This window comes from Melanerpes formicivorus, unplaced genomic scaffold, assembly GCF_026170545.1.
Source record: "Melanerpes formicivorus ecotype bairdi unplaced genomic scaffold, bMelFor1.0.p_v2 SCAF_195, whole genome shotgun sequence".
In the NCBI taxonomy this organism is placed as follows: Eukaryota; Metazoa; Chordata; class Aves; order Piciformes; family Picidae; genus Melanerpes; species Melanerpes formicivorus.
The window spans coordinates 194,613-208,474 of NW_027142547.1; the positions used below are offsets into that span (position 1 = coordinate 194,613).

Sequence of the window (13,862 nt, forward strand, 5' to 3'; positions counted from 1 at the left end):
TTTAACATCTTTATTGATGATCTGGATGAGGGCACTGAGTCTATCATCAGTAAATTTGCTGATGACACCAAGCTGGGGACAGGAGTTGATCTGCTAGAGGGTTGAGAGGCTTTGCAGAGAGACCTCGACAGGCTGGACAGATGGGCAGAGTCCAACGGCATGAGATTTAACACATCCAAGTGCCAGGTTCTGCACATTGGCCACAACAACCCCATGCAGAGCTACAGGCTGGGGTCAGAGTGGCTGGAGAACTCCCAAACAGAGAGGGACCTGGGGGTGCTGGTTGATGGTAGGATGAACATGAGCCTGCAGTGTGCCCAGGTGGCCAGGAGGGCCAATGGCATCCTGGCCTGCATTAAGAACAGTGTGGCCAGCAGGAGCAGGGAGGTCATTCTGCCCCTGTACACTGCACTGGTTAGGCCACACCTCGAGTACTGTGTCCATTTCTGGGCCCCTCAGTTTAGGAAGGACGTTGACTTGCTGGAATGAGTCCAGAGAAGGGTAACGAAGTTGGTGAGGGGCTTGGAACACAAGCCCTATGAGGAGAGGCTGAGGGAACTGGCTCTGCTTAGCCTGGAGAAGAGGAGACTCAGGGGTGACCTTATTGCTCTCTACAACTACCTGAAGGGGGGTTGTAAACAGGCAGAGGTTGGTCTCTTCTCCCAGGCAGCCAGCACCAGAACAAGAGGACACAGACTCAGGCTGTGCCAGGGGAAGTTCAGGCTGGAGGTCAGGAGGAAGTTTTACACAGAGAGAGTGATTGCCCATTGGAATGGGCTGCCCGGGGAGGTGGTGGAGTCGCCGTCACTGGAGGTGTTCAGGAGGAGACTTGACAGGGTGCTTGGTTACATGGGTTAGTTGATTAGGTGGTGTTGGATGATAGGTTGGACGTGATGATCTTGAAGGTCTCTTCCAACCTGGTTTATTCTATTCTATTCTATTCTATTTGATTGTGTAAAACAGGTAAATAGCTTAGCCTGCATCTCTTAGACTGTGGAGTGATTCTTCCTAAGACAGGGAAAACATCCTTCACTGCCACAGCTCCTTGAGCATAAGTTAAACATGCATGTGTCTAAACTCAGTCCCCATAAAACCCAACTGACTTAATTCAAAAATCTCCTATAAAGATGGCTGATGTCATGACTGATGAGTTTGGCCTATGCCATTCCTCCTGTTTAGTCATCGGATACCAGTGTAGAGAAGAAACACATGCTAGGCTCTAGGACTCCATCTCTCAACAAAATTGCCAGGCCTGAAAAAGACCTACACATGAATATAAATTTGTCTTGCGCACTCCATTAGATCTCCCAGATAAGTCACTGCTTTCAGCTGCCTAGGTATGAATTGTAATATCTCCTTTCACTGCTGAGGGCGGGACAGTTGTTTCTACACCAGTGTGCTAGGCCTCTTGGGACCAAAAGAAGCAGCATTATCCCAAATTTACAGACAAAGAAACCGAAACAGGGAGCTGAAGTAATTTGCTTTAGCTCACATGGTGACAGAGGTAGAAGACTTAAGTACTTATGGTTCATCACCATCTTTTTAATTTCCCTCTTACCTCCCCATCTCCCTTCTCCCCTGCCCCAAACTCCTCAGCATTGCCTCTATGTAGCCATACAACTGGGAAACAGGGATTAATCCAGCCCCAGAGAAACTAGGATTAATATACAATTCATGCAGAACCTTAAAAACCCCAATGATTTGTGGTCCCCTTTTCAGAGACACATGTAATCCACAGCTGAAAAGTAACCATTTGCTGTTTCACTCCATATTCTGAGGGAGGCTTTTGCTCCGTTTCATGAACATACACTGACAGGCTCTCTTCTTGAATCCAAAACTAAAAAAACAAGAATCTAAGTAGGCTGTGTATAATCAGGTTCTTGCAGGGTAGCAACTGTTTATGGGCATAAAAAGACTGACTGGAATGTAAAGAGGGGGGTAAGAGAGAGACATGTGCCAAGACATCTTTATATTTTCTCCTGTAACTGTAAACAGTTAAAAAAGTAAATTCTAAAAAATATAAATTTTTTCCACTGTAAATCTTGTAGGAAGAGACAACCAGAGTCAGGTGCCCTGGTTTTCACTCTTGCAAACTCCCATTCAGTGATGTTTTTATGATGAAAATGTAAAATTTAAAGCAACTGTGAAAACAGAATAAGCTCTCAATTGGCAGACAGAGGCCTAAGTAAGTTTTATTCACTGCATGAATGTCAGATTAAAATACATGCAAAGAGAAAAAAAAATTAAAGGGGAGGTAATTAATCATTTAAATTATTTGTGACCCTGATTCAAAAGGCACAAGCTCCTTTCATTTATTTTGGGGGTTAGTAGGACAGTCTTTTGACTGTCATGATTTTATCTTTTCTTTGCTTTCCTTGGAATCACTGAACTGATACTGCCTAGCAAAATTCAAAACAATGGAGTGAACAAGTGAATTGTTCACCAGTGAGGCTGAGAGCATGACCACAGAAATAGCCTTCTGGGAAGAGGAAATACACACACATGTATGTGTAGTACAAATGACATTAAGAGGCTGTGTGTGCATCCTGTGCTCAGTATGCCCACGTAATTTTAATGCAAATATAATTCTTATTATGTTGATTCTGGGCATCCTTTGGTTTTTAATTGCACATAAAAATACATGTCCAAGGTAGTTCTTGGTGGGCAGATCACCAGATTTCAGCCTTACAAATTAAATATTCCTCATGCCCAGCTGGGATGAGCAGTTTCTCCACCTTCATGACCCTGCAGTTACAATGGTTCCTAGTATCCAGTAACATACAGTTTCTTACCTCACCACGGGTGATTCAGTACCCTGGTGTTAAGGAGATGACGGAGTGACCGTGGGAAAGCCTTAGTAGAGTGACCCTCCCTGCATCCCTTCCTCCCTCCCTTTAGGCTCAACTCGGATTTCTGCCCTGTAGTCAAGAACCCTGGAAATTGATTGGCTCCAAGAGGCAAAGCTCTTCACTTTGTTCCTCTACAAGACCCCAGGAGTATCCCTGCTCCTTTACTCTGTGCCACGAAGGGCACAAGAAGGACGGGAAAGTCCATCGGGGATTTTCTCTCTGAATCTCCCTTTAAAAGAAATATAAGGGCAGGGGTGAGGGTGAAACCACCCAGTATGTGGGCTGGCAGTTAACGCTGTGCAGTGCTTGAGGTGCAGGTCCCTCCTCGGCAAGGAGCGGGATGCCATGCCCTTGGCCCGGCAGCGCAGTCCACCAGCGGCTGCCGGCGACGGCCAGAAGCTCTGGCGGGGGGCGAGCGCCATTTTTCCAAGGGAAGCTCTGCAGGCAGCGGGATGAGGCGACCGCTCCCGCTGAGTTTGCTCAAGGCGATGCAGCTAAATCCCACGGGAGGAGCAAGGGGTGTGTGCTGTGGCAGACGACATGGCATCGCCTTCAGAGACAGCAAACTGCTCCCGAGAGATGCTGCCAAGAAAATGCAGCCTGGCCTGGTCCGACTCGGCAGTGCGAGGCTAAGTACAGCAAAACGATTTCCTTGCTCCTGCCAGGCTTCACGCAAAACTTCGCACAGAGCTACGCGCTCATCCTGCGGTGGCGGCTACGTGCTGTCGAAGCGTGGAGGCCATCATCAGCTTCCTGACGAGTGACCGCTCTCGCTTGTACCGAACAGTTGGCTTTCAGATGCCTTTTAAGAGTGTGACCGTTTGAGGCGGTGCCTTTAACAAAGGGACACCATGGCCGAATGTTTTATAAACAAAGACAGGTCTAAACTAATTTCATTGGTGGATTGGTAGAAAGCAACTTTGATTCCCAGTGGGACTAGTCTCAGTCTTGCACTTTCTCCTTCCTGCAGCTCACAGCTTCTGGGCTTTCAGCCAGACTGACCTTGGAAAAAGATAAGGCCTCTGCTAACACATTTGTTCTAACCATATTTCTGCTTTTAATTAACAAATTATTCCTTTTTCTCTCTTTCTAACCCTCTTTGGGGAAAAAGGGGAGAGAAGGGGGTACAGGGGGAAACCCTTCCTCCATACGGGGGAAGGGAATCTCATTTCTGTGTTACTTTGTTCTATATTTCTGTGTATATATTGTAAATATTGTAAATTCTGTATATAAACCTGCATTCCCTAAACTGCTTTGTAAATACAGCACACAATCCCTTTGCTAATCCGGCTGTGGTTTTTTTCCTTTCAATTTTCTTTCCCTCCACTTTACAGGGGGGGGGAGAAGGCCTGGCCTTCCCCTCCAACCCTTGACAAAGAGAAAACCCCAGAGCAAAGCAAAAGCAAGCCGGCTTCAAACTCTGCCCGTTCTCACAGACTCCGGAGCTGAACGCACGCAGAGGCGCAACCTCGATACCCTGCACTTCCCAAGGGCCTTTCTGCACCACGGGCGGAGCCTTCAGCCAGCACAGCAAGCAGGGCCGTTACGATGTTCTTGAATCGGAGTCCTATACAACAGACAGGGAGAGAGGTTTCTCCCCTCTGTCTTTGCACTAAATAATTACAACCGCAACATTTGCCTTGTAGTTGATAGGATTCCTTGGCCAAATAGTATCTTCCTTAGAAGAAGCGGAGCGGAGAAGTGGAGAAAGGACCCACTTTCGACCGAAGGGCTTGCACGGTCGGAGCATCCGTGCTCCGACAGGTTACTTGAGACATGTCACCATGCTCATTCGCATGAGACTTTTCTTATAGCGGGAGGGTGTGGGGGAGTATGGCTTTTTTTTATCTTTTTTTTTTGGGGGGGGGGGGTAGGGGAGGGTGGCTACCGTCTTGTGACGCGAGGGATTTTATGGTTTGCTCAGGGAATGAAAAAAGGTCAGCAAGAGGCGCTTCAAAAACTCAGGCAGTTCCCCCAGCCCTGAGCACTCTCCCTCGTCTCGATCCAAAGTGGTTTCGCAGTGGAATAAACATCTCTGATCTAAAACAGCTGCTGGGAATCAAAGCCTCCCCCAGTCAGCGCTGAACCGGCTGAAGATGCGACTGAAAAATGCCCACTCCTAACAAGCCAAAGGCAGGGTGTGCGAAGGTGGCTCTTGCAGCGCCTTCAGGCCGAAAGCAGTGAGTTTGCCCATCATTCATCTACTTTATATTATAACACTTCTGACACCTCATCTTATCAGCTAATACCTAAGATTTAGTTACTCAAGACGGTTTGGGGGTTTTTTTTGCCACACTAACAGCAAAATTATTTGACTTCCTGTAGATGTTTACTTTTGCTATTATTATTATTATTAATAATAATAATAATAATAATTTAAACAAAATAAAACGAAGAAAGGAAATGAGGAGGAAGAAAGCTTATAAGCTTACAAGCTTGACTTTCAAGGCTGGTAGATACAAGCACTGAGAAAATACCAAGTTAAAAAAGAAACCCACCCCACACTTCTAAATATTGATGGAGAGGGTTTACTAGGAAAGAGATCAGAAACCAAATGAACACATATGCAGTCCATGCAGCCTTGCCTGTAAAATAATGATTTATTTTAATACTTAAAAAAACACACACAATCCAGTGATAAATGTCAATTATCAATAATCAGCATAAAGTGCCAAACAGCCATACAACTTTTTTTTTCTTTTTTTTTAATAAACAAAACTTACTGGAATGTCTCTTAATTTGAATACACTGTTCAGAAAGCCAGCATTTAAAAAAATATGCTCTCAGGTTGAAATTTGTTCTCTCTCATCAGAACGCATGAAGACTTTAAAGTACCACTAACACCATGTTGTGCATAGTCTCAGTTTGATGTATTTCTATCTTTCTTTCTTTCCTCTGTGTTTTTTTTTTGTTTTTTTAACAAGTCTACAAGTTACAAACCTCCTCACAGCGCACCAGACCACAACACAGAAAAACAGGTCTCTATGTCCCAGGAAGACTGAATTGCCCCAAACACTGGAAACCCACAAGTCTGAGATATAGATGTGTTTTCTAGTGCATGATAGGACTCCCCATTTGAGACACTTAGGTCAATTCCTAATTTTATTTTCTTTTTCTTTTAAAAAAACAAGCTAGCCAATGAGATTTGCAAGTTGGCCTTCTCTTTGTCCTAATGGTGCTGTGATGAGAAACCACTGTTTCAGTTCTTAATTGTCTCCTGGAATTCTCTGTATTTCCTGAAGTATAAAAATAAGAAGCTTTATGCAGTTAAAAAAAATAAATATATATATATAAAATAAGAGGTTGCCTTTTGGTTTGTTGCTTGTTTTTTATTTTCAAAGTAATACTTTTGGAAGCTACAATTTGTTGGGGGGGGTTGTTATTTGGATTGGGGGGGGGACAACTTGTGGGTTTTTGTTTGGTTTGAAAGAAATTCCTGTCCAACACATGAGCACCACCTTTTGGCATAAAGTTTATCAAAGCCACACAAGTCAGCTAGTACTCTTTGCATCATTTGTGTATATTTTAAAAGCAAAATAATCTTTTCACCCATGACTTAGGAAGCTCAATTTTTGGGTAGAGGGAGGTGGGGCAGATTTAGCTCTTTTTAAAGTACAACCAAAAACAAAACATGAAGTTCAGTGCTCCCATCCTGAATGTTTTGCTTCTGCTCTGGTTTTGGTGTAATGTCAGAAGGGAAAGAAAAGTTCATAGAAGCTGGAGATTCAGCACTTAAGTTTGGCAGGTTTCAATTCCTTTACTTGCGTGTGCAGTGTCTTATGGACAGCTAGCGTTCGGGACTGGCAAAATCCTTTCCCGCATTCTTGACACTTAAAAGGTTTTTCTTTAGAATGGATATATCTAGGGAGAGAAAAACATTGAAATGTCAGAAATAATGAGCCTAAACTCAGCAGTGAGCTACCTGATAGAGAATACCATGGAATTTTTCACATCTACTGCTGAGATCAAGAGTACTAGAGTGCAGCACTCAGACAATTGTCCATATATGTGTGCGCAAGAAGAGAGGCGATTGTCAGAGGCTTATGAGTGTGCTTTTCTTATGGATAAAGAGCTTCTCTCTAACTTAAAGGTCATCTGGCTGCATGTCTTCATGACACTTCTGTATGATCACAAAGCCAGAGGGCACAAGACAATGCAAATGGAGGCTGAAAACATCTATGGAAGCCAAGAAGAAGACTCTGCAAGTTTGGGGTTTTTGGTTTGGTTTTTTTTTTTTCAGGTTCAGTACCTGCAAAATTAGTTATCTGGGCTTCTCCACCAGCAGTGGGCAGAGGAAAACAAAGAGGGAATACTGCTGCCTGGCCAGGAGCAAGACTTTTCTGACAAACACGTTCATGACTGTAGGTGCATAGTGAGAAGAGTACAAATACACAAACAAAACAAAAAAAAAGAAGAATTGTTACCTGTGATCCCTCAGGTGATCCTGTCTTCTGAAGGCCTTGTGACAAATGTCACATGTGTAGGGCCGTTCATCAGTGTGGGTTCTTTCATGAATCAAAAGATTGTAGGACTTGGTGAAGTGCCTGCCACAGAATTTACACACAAACTCCTTCTTGGTTTTAGACGGTAACCTGCCCCGTGTAGGTTTCTTCTCTGGAGAGAGTTTAGTCACCTCAAGCAAAGACCCGAGCCCTGGAGGTGAGCCCTGACTGTCTGCCTGTCCCAGTTTAGAGTGGTCCTCTTGTGTGGCGGCCACTGCTAAGTTGGCAAAGTCAAAGCGGGGTTTGGTTTTGAGGGTCACATTGGTGGCCTCTTGCTTGGGCTGGATGACATGTGGGAAGAGTGGGAAGGTTGGCAGCTGAAAGCATGCATCCACCAGGCTTGACACACCGGGCACTTTGGAGAAGGAGGAGCGGGGTAGATGCATGGCCGGGTACCCCAAAGTCCACTGGTGCAGGTGTACGGCATGCAGAGCACTGAGGCCATAGAGGTTGGAGAGGTGGTCAGAGGGCACAGTGGGCAGCCCATTAAATGCTTGCAGGAAGGAGTAGTTGGTGAGCTGGAGGGAAGGATGGATAGGCACTGGGGCTGGCAGGGTCTTGCTTCCCATGGTGGCCACTCAGGAAGAGGATCTTGGGAACAGGGGAGGAAAAGATCTGGAAAATAAAGATGGAAGGGGGAATAGGGAGAAGTGGATTTATAAAAAGATAAAAGCAAAGGAAGTTTCTCACCTCATCCCTCATAAATGCCCTTCTCCAAAGCCACAACAGGAAACTGCCTTGGATTTGGAGACATGTTGGAGCTCTTGGTTGCAAGCGTATCCCCACATGTCTCCAGAGTCCCTCCACATCCCTTACACAGAAGTATTGTACCCTAGCCACAAACATTTATCCTCCCGCCAATAGCATCTCTGTGCTAGCTAGACCTCCAAAATTTGTTCAGTGAACAAATGCCATTTTGACCTACAAAGTTCAGGCTTCTCTGATATTATTTAAAATCATTTCCTGGGCACTTTCAGCTTTGGAAAAAAAGTGGGATACTACATAGACATAAGTCTGTTCACAAGTGCCTTTAGCCCCAGCTCCTGAGGTGATGTGGGGAGGAGGGTTCAGAGAGTTCACTGCCCCTGGGTCACTCAGCTCCCTGCAGTCTGGCCTCAGCCAAGCCTCTGCCTCTGGAGTGATGTAGCCAGTTGGGAGCCCTCTCTTTTGTGTACTGGGAAAAAAAAAAAAAAAAAAGGGAAAATGCTGAGTTTGGGTGACAAATCAGAAGTGCCATTTGCTGTCCCCAGGGGGAAGTGTCTGGCTTCAAGCCTATGTCCTAATCTAAGCAATTGCTCAATTAGAACCCTTGAAAAGGCAAAAAGGCAAGGGCTGGAGGACCCTTCCTATGGGGACACCCAGCCCAGCAGCTGCAGGGCCGCAGGGCTGCAGCCCTTCCCTGGGCTGGGTGCCATCACTTTGCTCTGTGTTTCAGGGTCCTGCCAAGCCCCTAGCCTCTCCTCTGAGCCAGATCCCTTCTCATTTCACTCCACAAGGCAGAAGGGAAAATGCTACCAGGCAGCAGCATTGAGGAGCATCTGGCTCTGCCTGCAAATTCAGACCCGGCTGCTGTCAACAATTTGGCAGGAGATGCCTCCCGAGGGTCAGTGTGGAGGATGCAGATTCCCTTCTTTGTGAGTGTGAAAGAGTCTTTGGGGAAGGTGTATCTGTGAAGCCCAAGATTTGTCTTTGCTGGGGCTGTTTTCCAGGAGAATGCCCCGAGTCTCCACAGGATGCTTATAAGATCCCCAGAGATTTACTGAGGGGTTTTAACAGGGTCCTCGTAAGATTTCCTACAGGGGTCTTGGTTAGTCACTATCAGATCACTACAAGATCCCCATAGGGTCCCAGCAGGATCCTTGAAGCAAAGTGCTGCTGAACAGTAATTTTCCCTTCGGGACAGAGGGCTGAGGGGGTGGAAACTGGTGGTGGAAGAGGTCTGAAGAGTAGGAAAACAAATCTGATTTATATGTGGGCTGTTGCTTGGACCGAGGAGCTGCAGCTGGGAAGGTGTGAGACGGAGAAGCTTATTCTGACCAGGTCTATATACCAGGTCCATCTTTCACACTTCTTTACATAAATCATCAGCAGGAAGATAGAACCAATCCTTAGAGGAATTCCATCACATTCACCCAGAATAAGAGATTGTGACAATCTGCTTTTTTGAATTGGATACATTTTGGATAGTGGTTGATTGGGGGGGTGGGGGAAGGAAGAAGAAGAAACAGCATGTTACGTTCTTTTCCTTCTCTGTCTTTTCTTTTTCCTTTTTTTTTTTTTTTTTTCTTTTAAGGGAAAAACAAACAAACCAACCTTAAACACAAGTATTTAGGGCCAATGAAACAAGCAGACTCTTTGTAATTCAGCTCGGAAATGCTTTTTATTTTGTTAGTGCTGACATGCCCACTTCACAGCACTAACGCCTCAGCCAATGACCCTGAGAACAAAGCGCACAGAAAACAGTCTTGTTTGGTTACCTGAAATGTCTTTTTCTGTCTGTCACAACATCTCCACGCATATTTTGCTGTCTAGGTAGCCCTCTCAAGCATGAAACATGCTATTACAAAATGAGTTAATTTCTGGGCTTATCTCTCTTTCTTCATATTCTTCAAAAACATTTAATCTAGAATATAAAAGAAAAAATCTGCTATGCCAATTTGAGTAAATTCTTGCTTGGTAATATTAAAAAAAAAATAAAATCGGTTTCTGTTTCTCAAACAAAGAAAGGGGCAGAAACCAAGGAGAAACATAGTTAGGTCATGACAAAATCCATTGTGTCCGCGGGGTCTTTTTTCAGGTTTTTTTTTTGTGGTGTTTTTTGGGGGGCTGGTTTGGTTTTTTTGGGGTTGTTAGTTTGCTTTTTTTGTTAGAGCACTTCTATTATTAAAAACAAACAAACAAACACCTCCAAACAACCAAAAAAAAAAAAATGCACACACTCAAATACCAGGGGAAAAAGAGGGGCGGGGGGAGGAAGGGAGGAAGGGGAGGTGGAAACAGAGTGTTCACGTTACTACAAGTTTCTTGGAACTTTTCCAGAAATGTAAGCTAACTTTTGCACCGTGCGACTGGGATAGTAAAAATATAGATGAAGAATAGCGTATTTCATAAAGAAGCCCTCTCTCTCTGGAACATCAAAGCAAACGTGTTTCCCAGCGCACTTACTCTCCGCTATCCGGCTTGCCCGCAGAAAGAGCAATGTTTCTTTGATTTCGGTGTCACCTCCACCTTTAATTCGGTTTCATTGTAAACAGATCGTTATCGGGGCTTCTTTTTTATTTTTATTTTCTTACAGAAGACCCCGCAAGTTCTCTGCTTGAATTCCCCCATTACAATAAAACTGTGCGAGATTTTATTTTCTAACACAAACTAGCTCGGTGAGTAATTAAGAACAAGCCACTTGTGTTCATGCCAAGATAAATTTACCCTGCAAAATAGGATCAAAATCTTGAAAGTCTACATCTGTCTCCAGCTTTCTTACCCTTTGTTTTGTTTGAAGATACGGTAATGCTCTTGTCCTAGTTCCCATTCTTTCAAGACCATTGTAATCTTAGCTTTCTAGATTAAATTCTACCTACACTGTACTAAAAAAAAATATTAAAAAATCACTCTTTTTTTTTGCTGTCAGCAAAGCAACGGGCGAAATTAAATGGATTTTTAAGCAATCTTGTGGCTAGTTGGTATTTTTCCTTTCTACCTTGAATTATCAATTTCCGATGTGTCCTTTGAAAGGGATATTTGTTACATTAAATACCTGACTCATAAATAATGAGGTTTGTTAATTAGTTCCACATGGAGGAATGAAGGAGGTAAATTACCCTGAGAACGTTGTTTATTTTTAAAAACATGACAAAGTAGCGGGCATAAAATACTGCATTCTTGCGATAGCCTCAAACTACAGCAATCAGGTTCATCTGTAAAAAAATACAAATCGTCCCCGTGTTTTGCCTGAATTCTTTAAAGCCTGGTAGCCCTGTCTTTTCGGCGGCATCACATCAGTGTGCAGTATTTTGCCACCAGATCGACTACTTGTTTTGTCATGTTTGTGGGGACGAGATTTCCCCTTCTTATCAGTTTAAGCGAGGAAAGAGAGCTTAGAATTGATCAGTGTTTGGTAAAGTAACTGGAAAGGGAATAAAATTGCCCTTTCGCTCCACATTATTCGACCGTGATGATTCTGAAGGAATAAAATTCATTTTCCATCACAGATCTATTCGAAGTATTAATGAAGTGTGCATAATCTATTAAAGCAGGTTTATTCGGGGCTAATTGAGCGTGAAAGAGTTAATTGCTAACATTAATGAGGACTAGAAGGACTCAATCAGCATGTGCCTTGGATATCTCCGCTCAATCCTTATAAAATCATCATTCACATTTTATCACGAAATCAGTGTTGACAAGTCTCTTCAGACCACCATTGAGAACGCGGCGGATTTTAGCTTGGCAATAATAATAGCAATTATAATCGGGGTCCGACTGATCGCTACGCTTCCTAAGGCAGTCTTTAACCAAAACAACGACAGCAAACCCCGCGGCTGCGGACGCCGGCGGGTCTGTGGCTGCGAGGGCCGTGGACGGGAGCCGGCCCCGGGCCGGGCGCCGTGGGTGCCGGCTGAGTGGACAGGCTCCGCAGTCCTCTCCTTCCAGAAGTTTCAGAACTTTTAATGTTGGTTTGGGGGTTTGCATGTGTGGGGGTTTAATCCCCTTGCATGGAGAAAAGCACTCCCACCCCCCTTCCCCCCCCCCACATCCCCCGCCCCGCGCAAGATTTATTCCCGTTTTCTGCCCAGAGAAATGCCCTGTGGCTCCCCTGCGCACGAATAAATAGTTATTTCCCCGGCGGCAAGGAGGAGTTCTCCCCTCTGTACTCCTTGCTTCCCACGACCACAGCACGCACAGCTACAAGTGAAGGGCAAAACTTTTACGAAGTCATTCCCGCTGGGCACGCAGGGCACCGAAGCGCGTCCCCATGTCTGGCCAGCCCAGGCAGCGCCGTCCCCGGCCACCCCTAGGCGGGTTCCCGCCTCAGGGCCGCGCAGAACAGTGCCACTGCCGGAGGCTCCCAGCTCCGCGCTGGTTTAGGCGTTGGCTCTCTATCACAATTGGCTTCGGACTTACTGAACTGGACTTACTGTGCACCTGTCCGAGACACGGCTCTTACCCTCCTTCCCTGCCCTCCCCGCATTTTGTAGAACGGTTCCGCAGTGCTGCCATAATCTCCAAAATGCTCTATTTTTATAGTTTCCCTCCCAAAAGCCAACTATAACAACTATACCCTAATCCTCGGCTTTGCACCGACACTTTATAGGCTCGGCCTTGAGAGAAGCTCAGTCTCTCCCTACGATGATTTTGTTTCGATCCATTCAGACAAATATAAGCATTAGATTAATTTCTGTTATGACCTTGGGAGGAAACAGAGAAGTCTTCTCGAACCCTTAAACACTAAATATGGAGTAGGAAGGAAAGAGCAGAAAGAAGGAAAACTGAAAAAAAAAAAACAAAAAAAAAAAGGACAGAGAAACTGAACTCCCAAGTCCACAAGGGACTTTCAGGCTTCTGTCTTCAGCTTGGATGTGTCCTTTTTAGCTCGGGTTAAAAACACAGCTCCTCCGCGAGGGGGTATAAACAACTGTGGAAGGGGAAGAGAATCTTTATAAAGCATCAAAATATCCGAGCTCCATGGGAAAGCTTCCCCCAGCCCTTCGCCCGCCCCAAGGACAACGATCCTCCTCACGTGAAGCAGGATCTCCCCACTCCTTCTGCACTATCCAGGGAATAGTGGGAGGGCATTAAGGGAAAGAGAGAAGAAAACAGGCAAAGAAAAAGAGGTGTTTGATTCGATTATCCCCCACCCCCGAAGCAAAAAAAAACCCAAAACACAAACCAAACCAAAACCAAAACAAAAACCCAAACAAAATGAGTTGTTCTTTTTATTTACCTAATCCCGATCTGTGCTCCACCGCTGGCACCAGTTAAAAGTTCCTGGGCTAAATATGAGCTAGCAAAATAAAACAATAGGGAAAAAATAATAGTAATTTAAAAAAAAAAAAGAGAGAGAGAGAGGTTGGGCTAGGTCAGTGTCTGCTGGCCCTGGGGGGCACAGCCCTCTCCCCACCCCACCCCACTGCTCCTCCAGCGGGTACAGGCAGATCCGAGCTAGCAACGGAGCCAGGTGTCCAGGTGCTCTGGCTGATGGAGACGGAGGTGTTCTCCCTCCTCCCGCTCCCGGCGCCGGCTGCGTGTGCCGGAGTGGAAACGCGCCCGGGAGCAGCCGAGCTCAGACTGAACAGATCCCTTCCCTCCAGCCTCCTCCTTATTTCAACTCCCCCTCCCAGCTCCCCCCTTAACCTCCCACCAGACTCCGGGCATGCGCATGCAGGGAGAAAGTTTCTGGCTGGGAAGAACTACATTTTCAAGCTGCTTCTCCTGGAGGCACAGCAGCTTGGGGCTCGTAGCCCGCAAAAGTGTGATCTCTTCCCTCCCCGCCCTGCTCCCGCAGCCTGTTAAGGGG

General features: G+C 45.4%; 1 protein-coding gene across 1 annotated transcript; it reads right to left on the reverse strand.

Annotated features, from left to right (window-relative positions):
• Positions 1-5,421: 5,421 nt before the first annotated feature.
• Positions 5,422-13,618, reverse strand: OSR1 (odd-skipped related transcription factor 1). The gene is made up of 4 exons (XM_068169563.1): positions 13,495-13,618; positions 13,290-13,349; positions 7,274-7,966; positions 5,422-6,710 (listed from the first exon to the last, which is right to left on the reverse strand). Exons 3-4 carry the CDS (start codon positions 7,918-7,920, stop codon positions 6,575-6,577), a joined length of 783 nt encoding a protein of 260 aa, XP_068025664.1. The 5' UTR covers positions 7,921-7,966; positions 13,290-13,349; positions 13,495-13,618; the 3' UTR covers positions 5,422-6,574.
• Between the last annotated feature and the right edge of the window lie 244 nt (positions 13,619-13,862).

Bases quoted from the DNA above. Each gene is read 5' to 3' on its own strand.
- OSR1 (XM_068169563.1), bottom strand. From the start codon at position 7,920: ATGGGAAGCAAGACCCTGCCAGCCCCAGTGCCTATCCATCCTTCCCTC. The intron at 6,711-7,273 runs GTAACAATTCTT...TTCTCTCCCTAG, and splicing joins GATCACCTGAGGGATCACAG to ATATATCCATTCTAAAGAAA.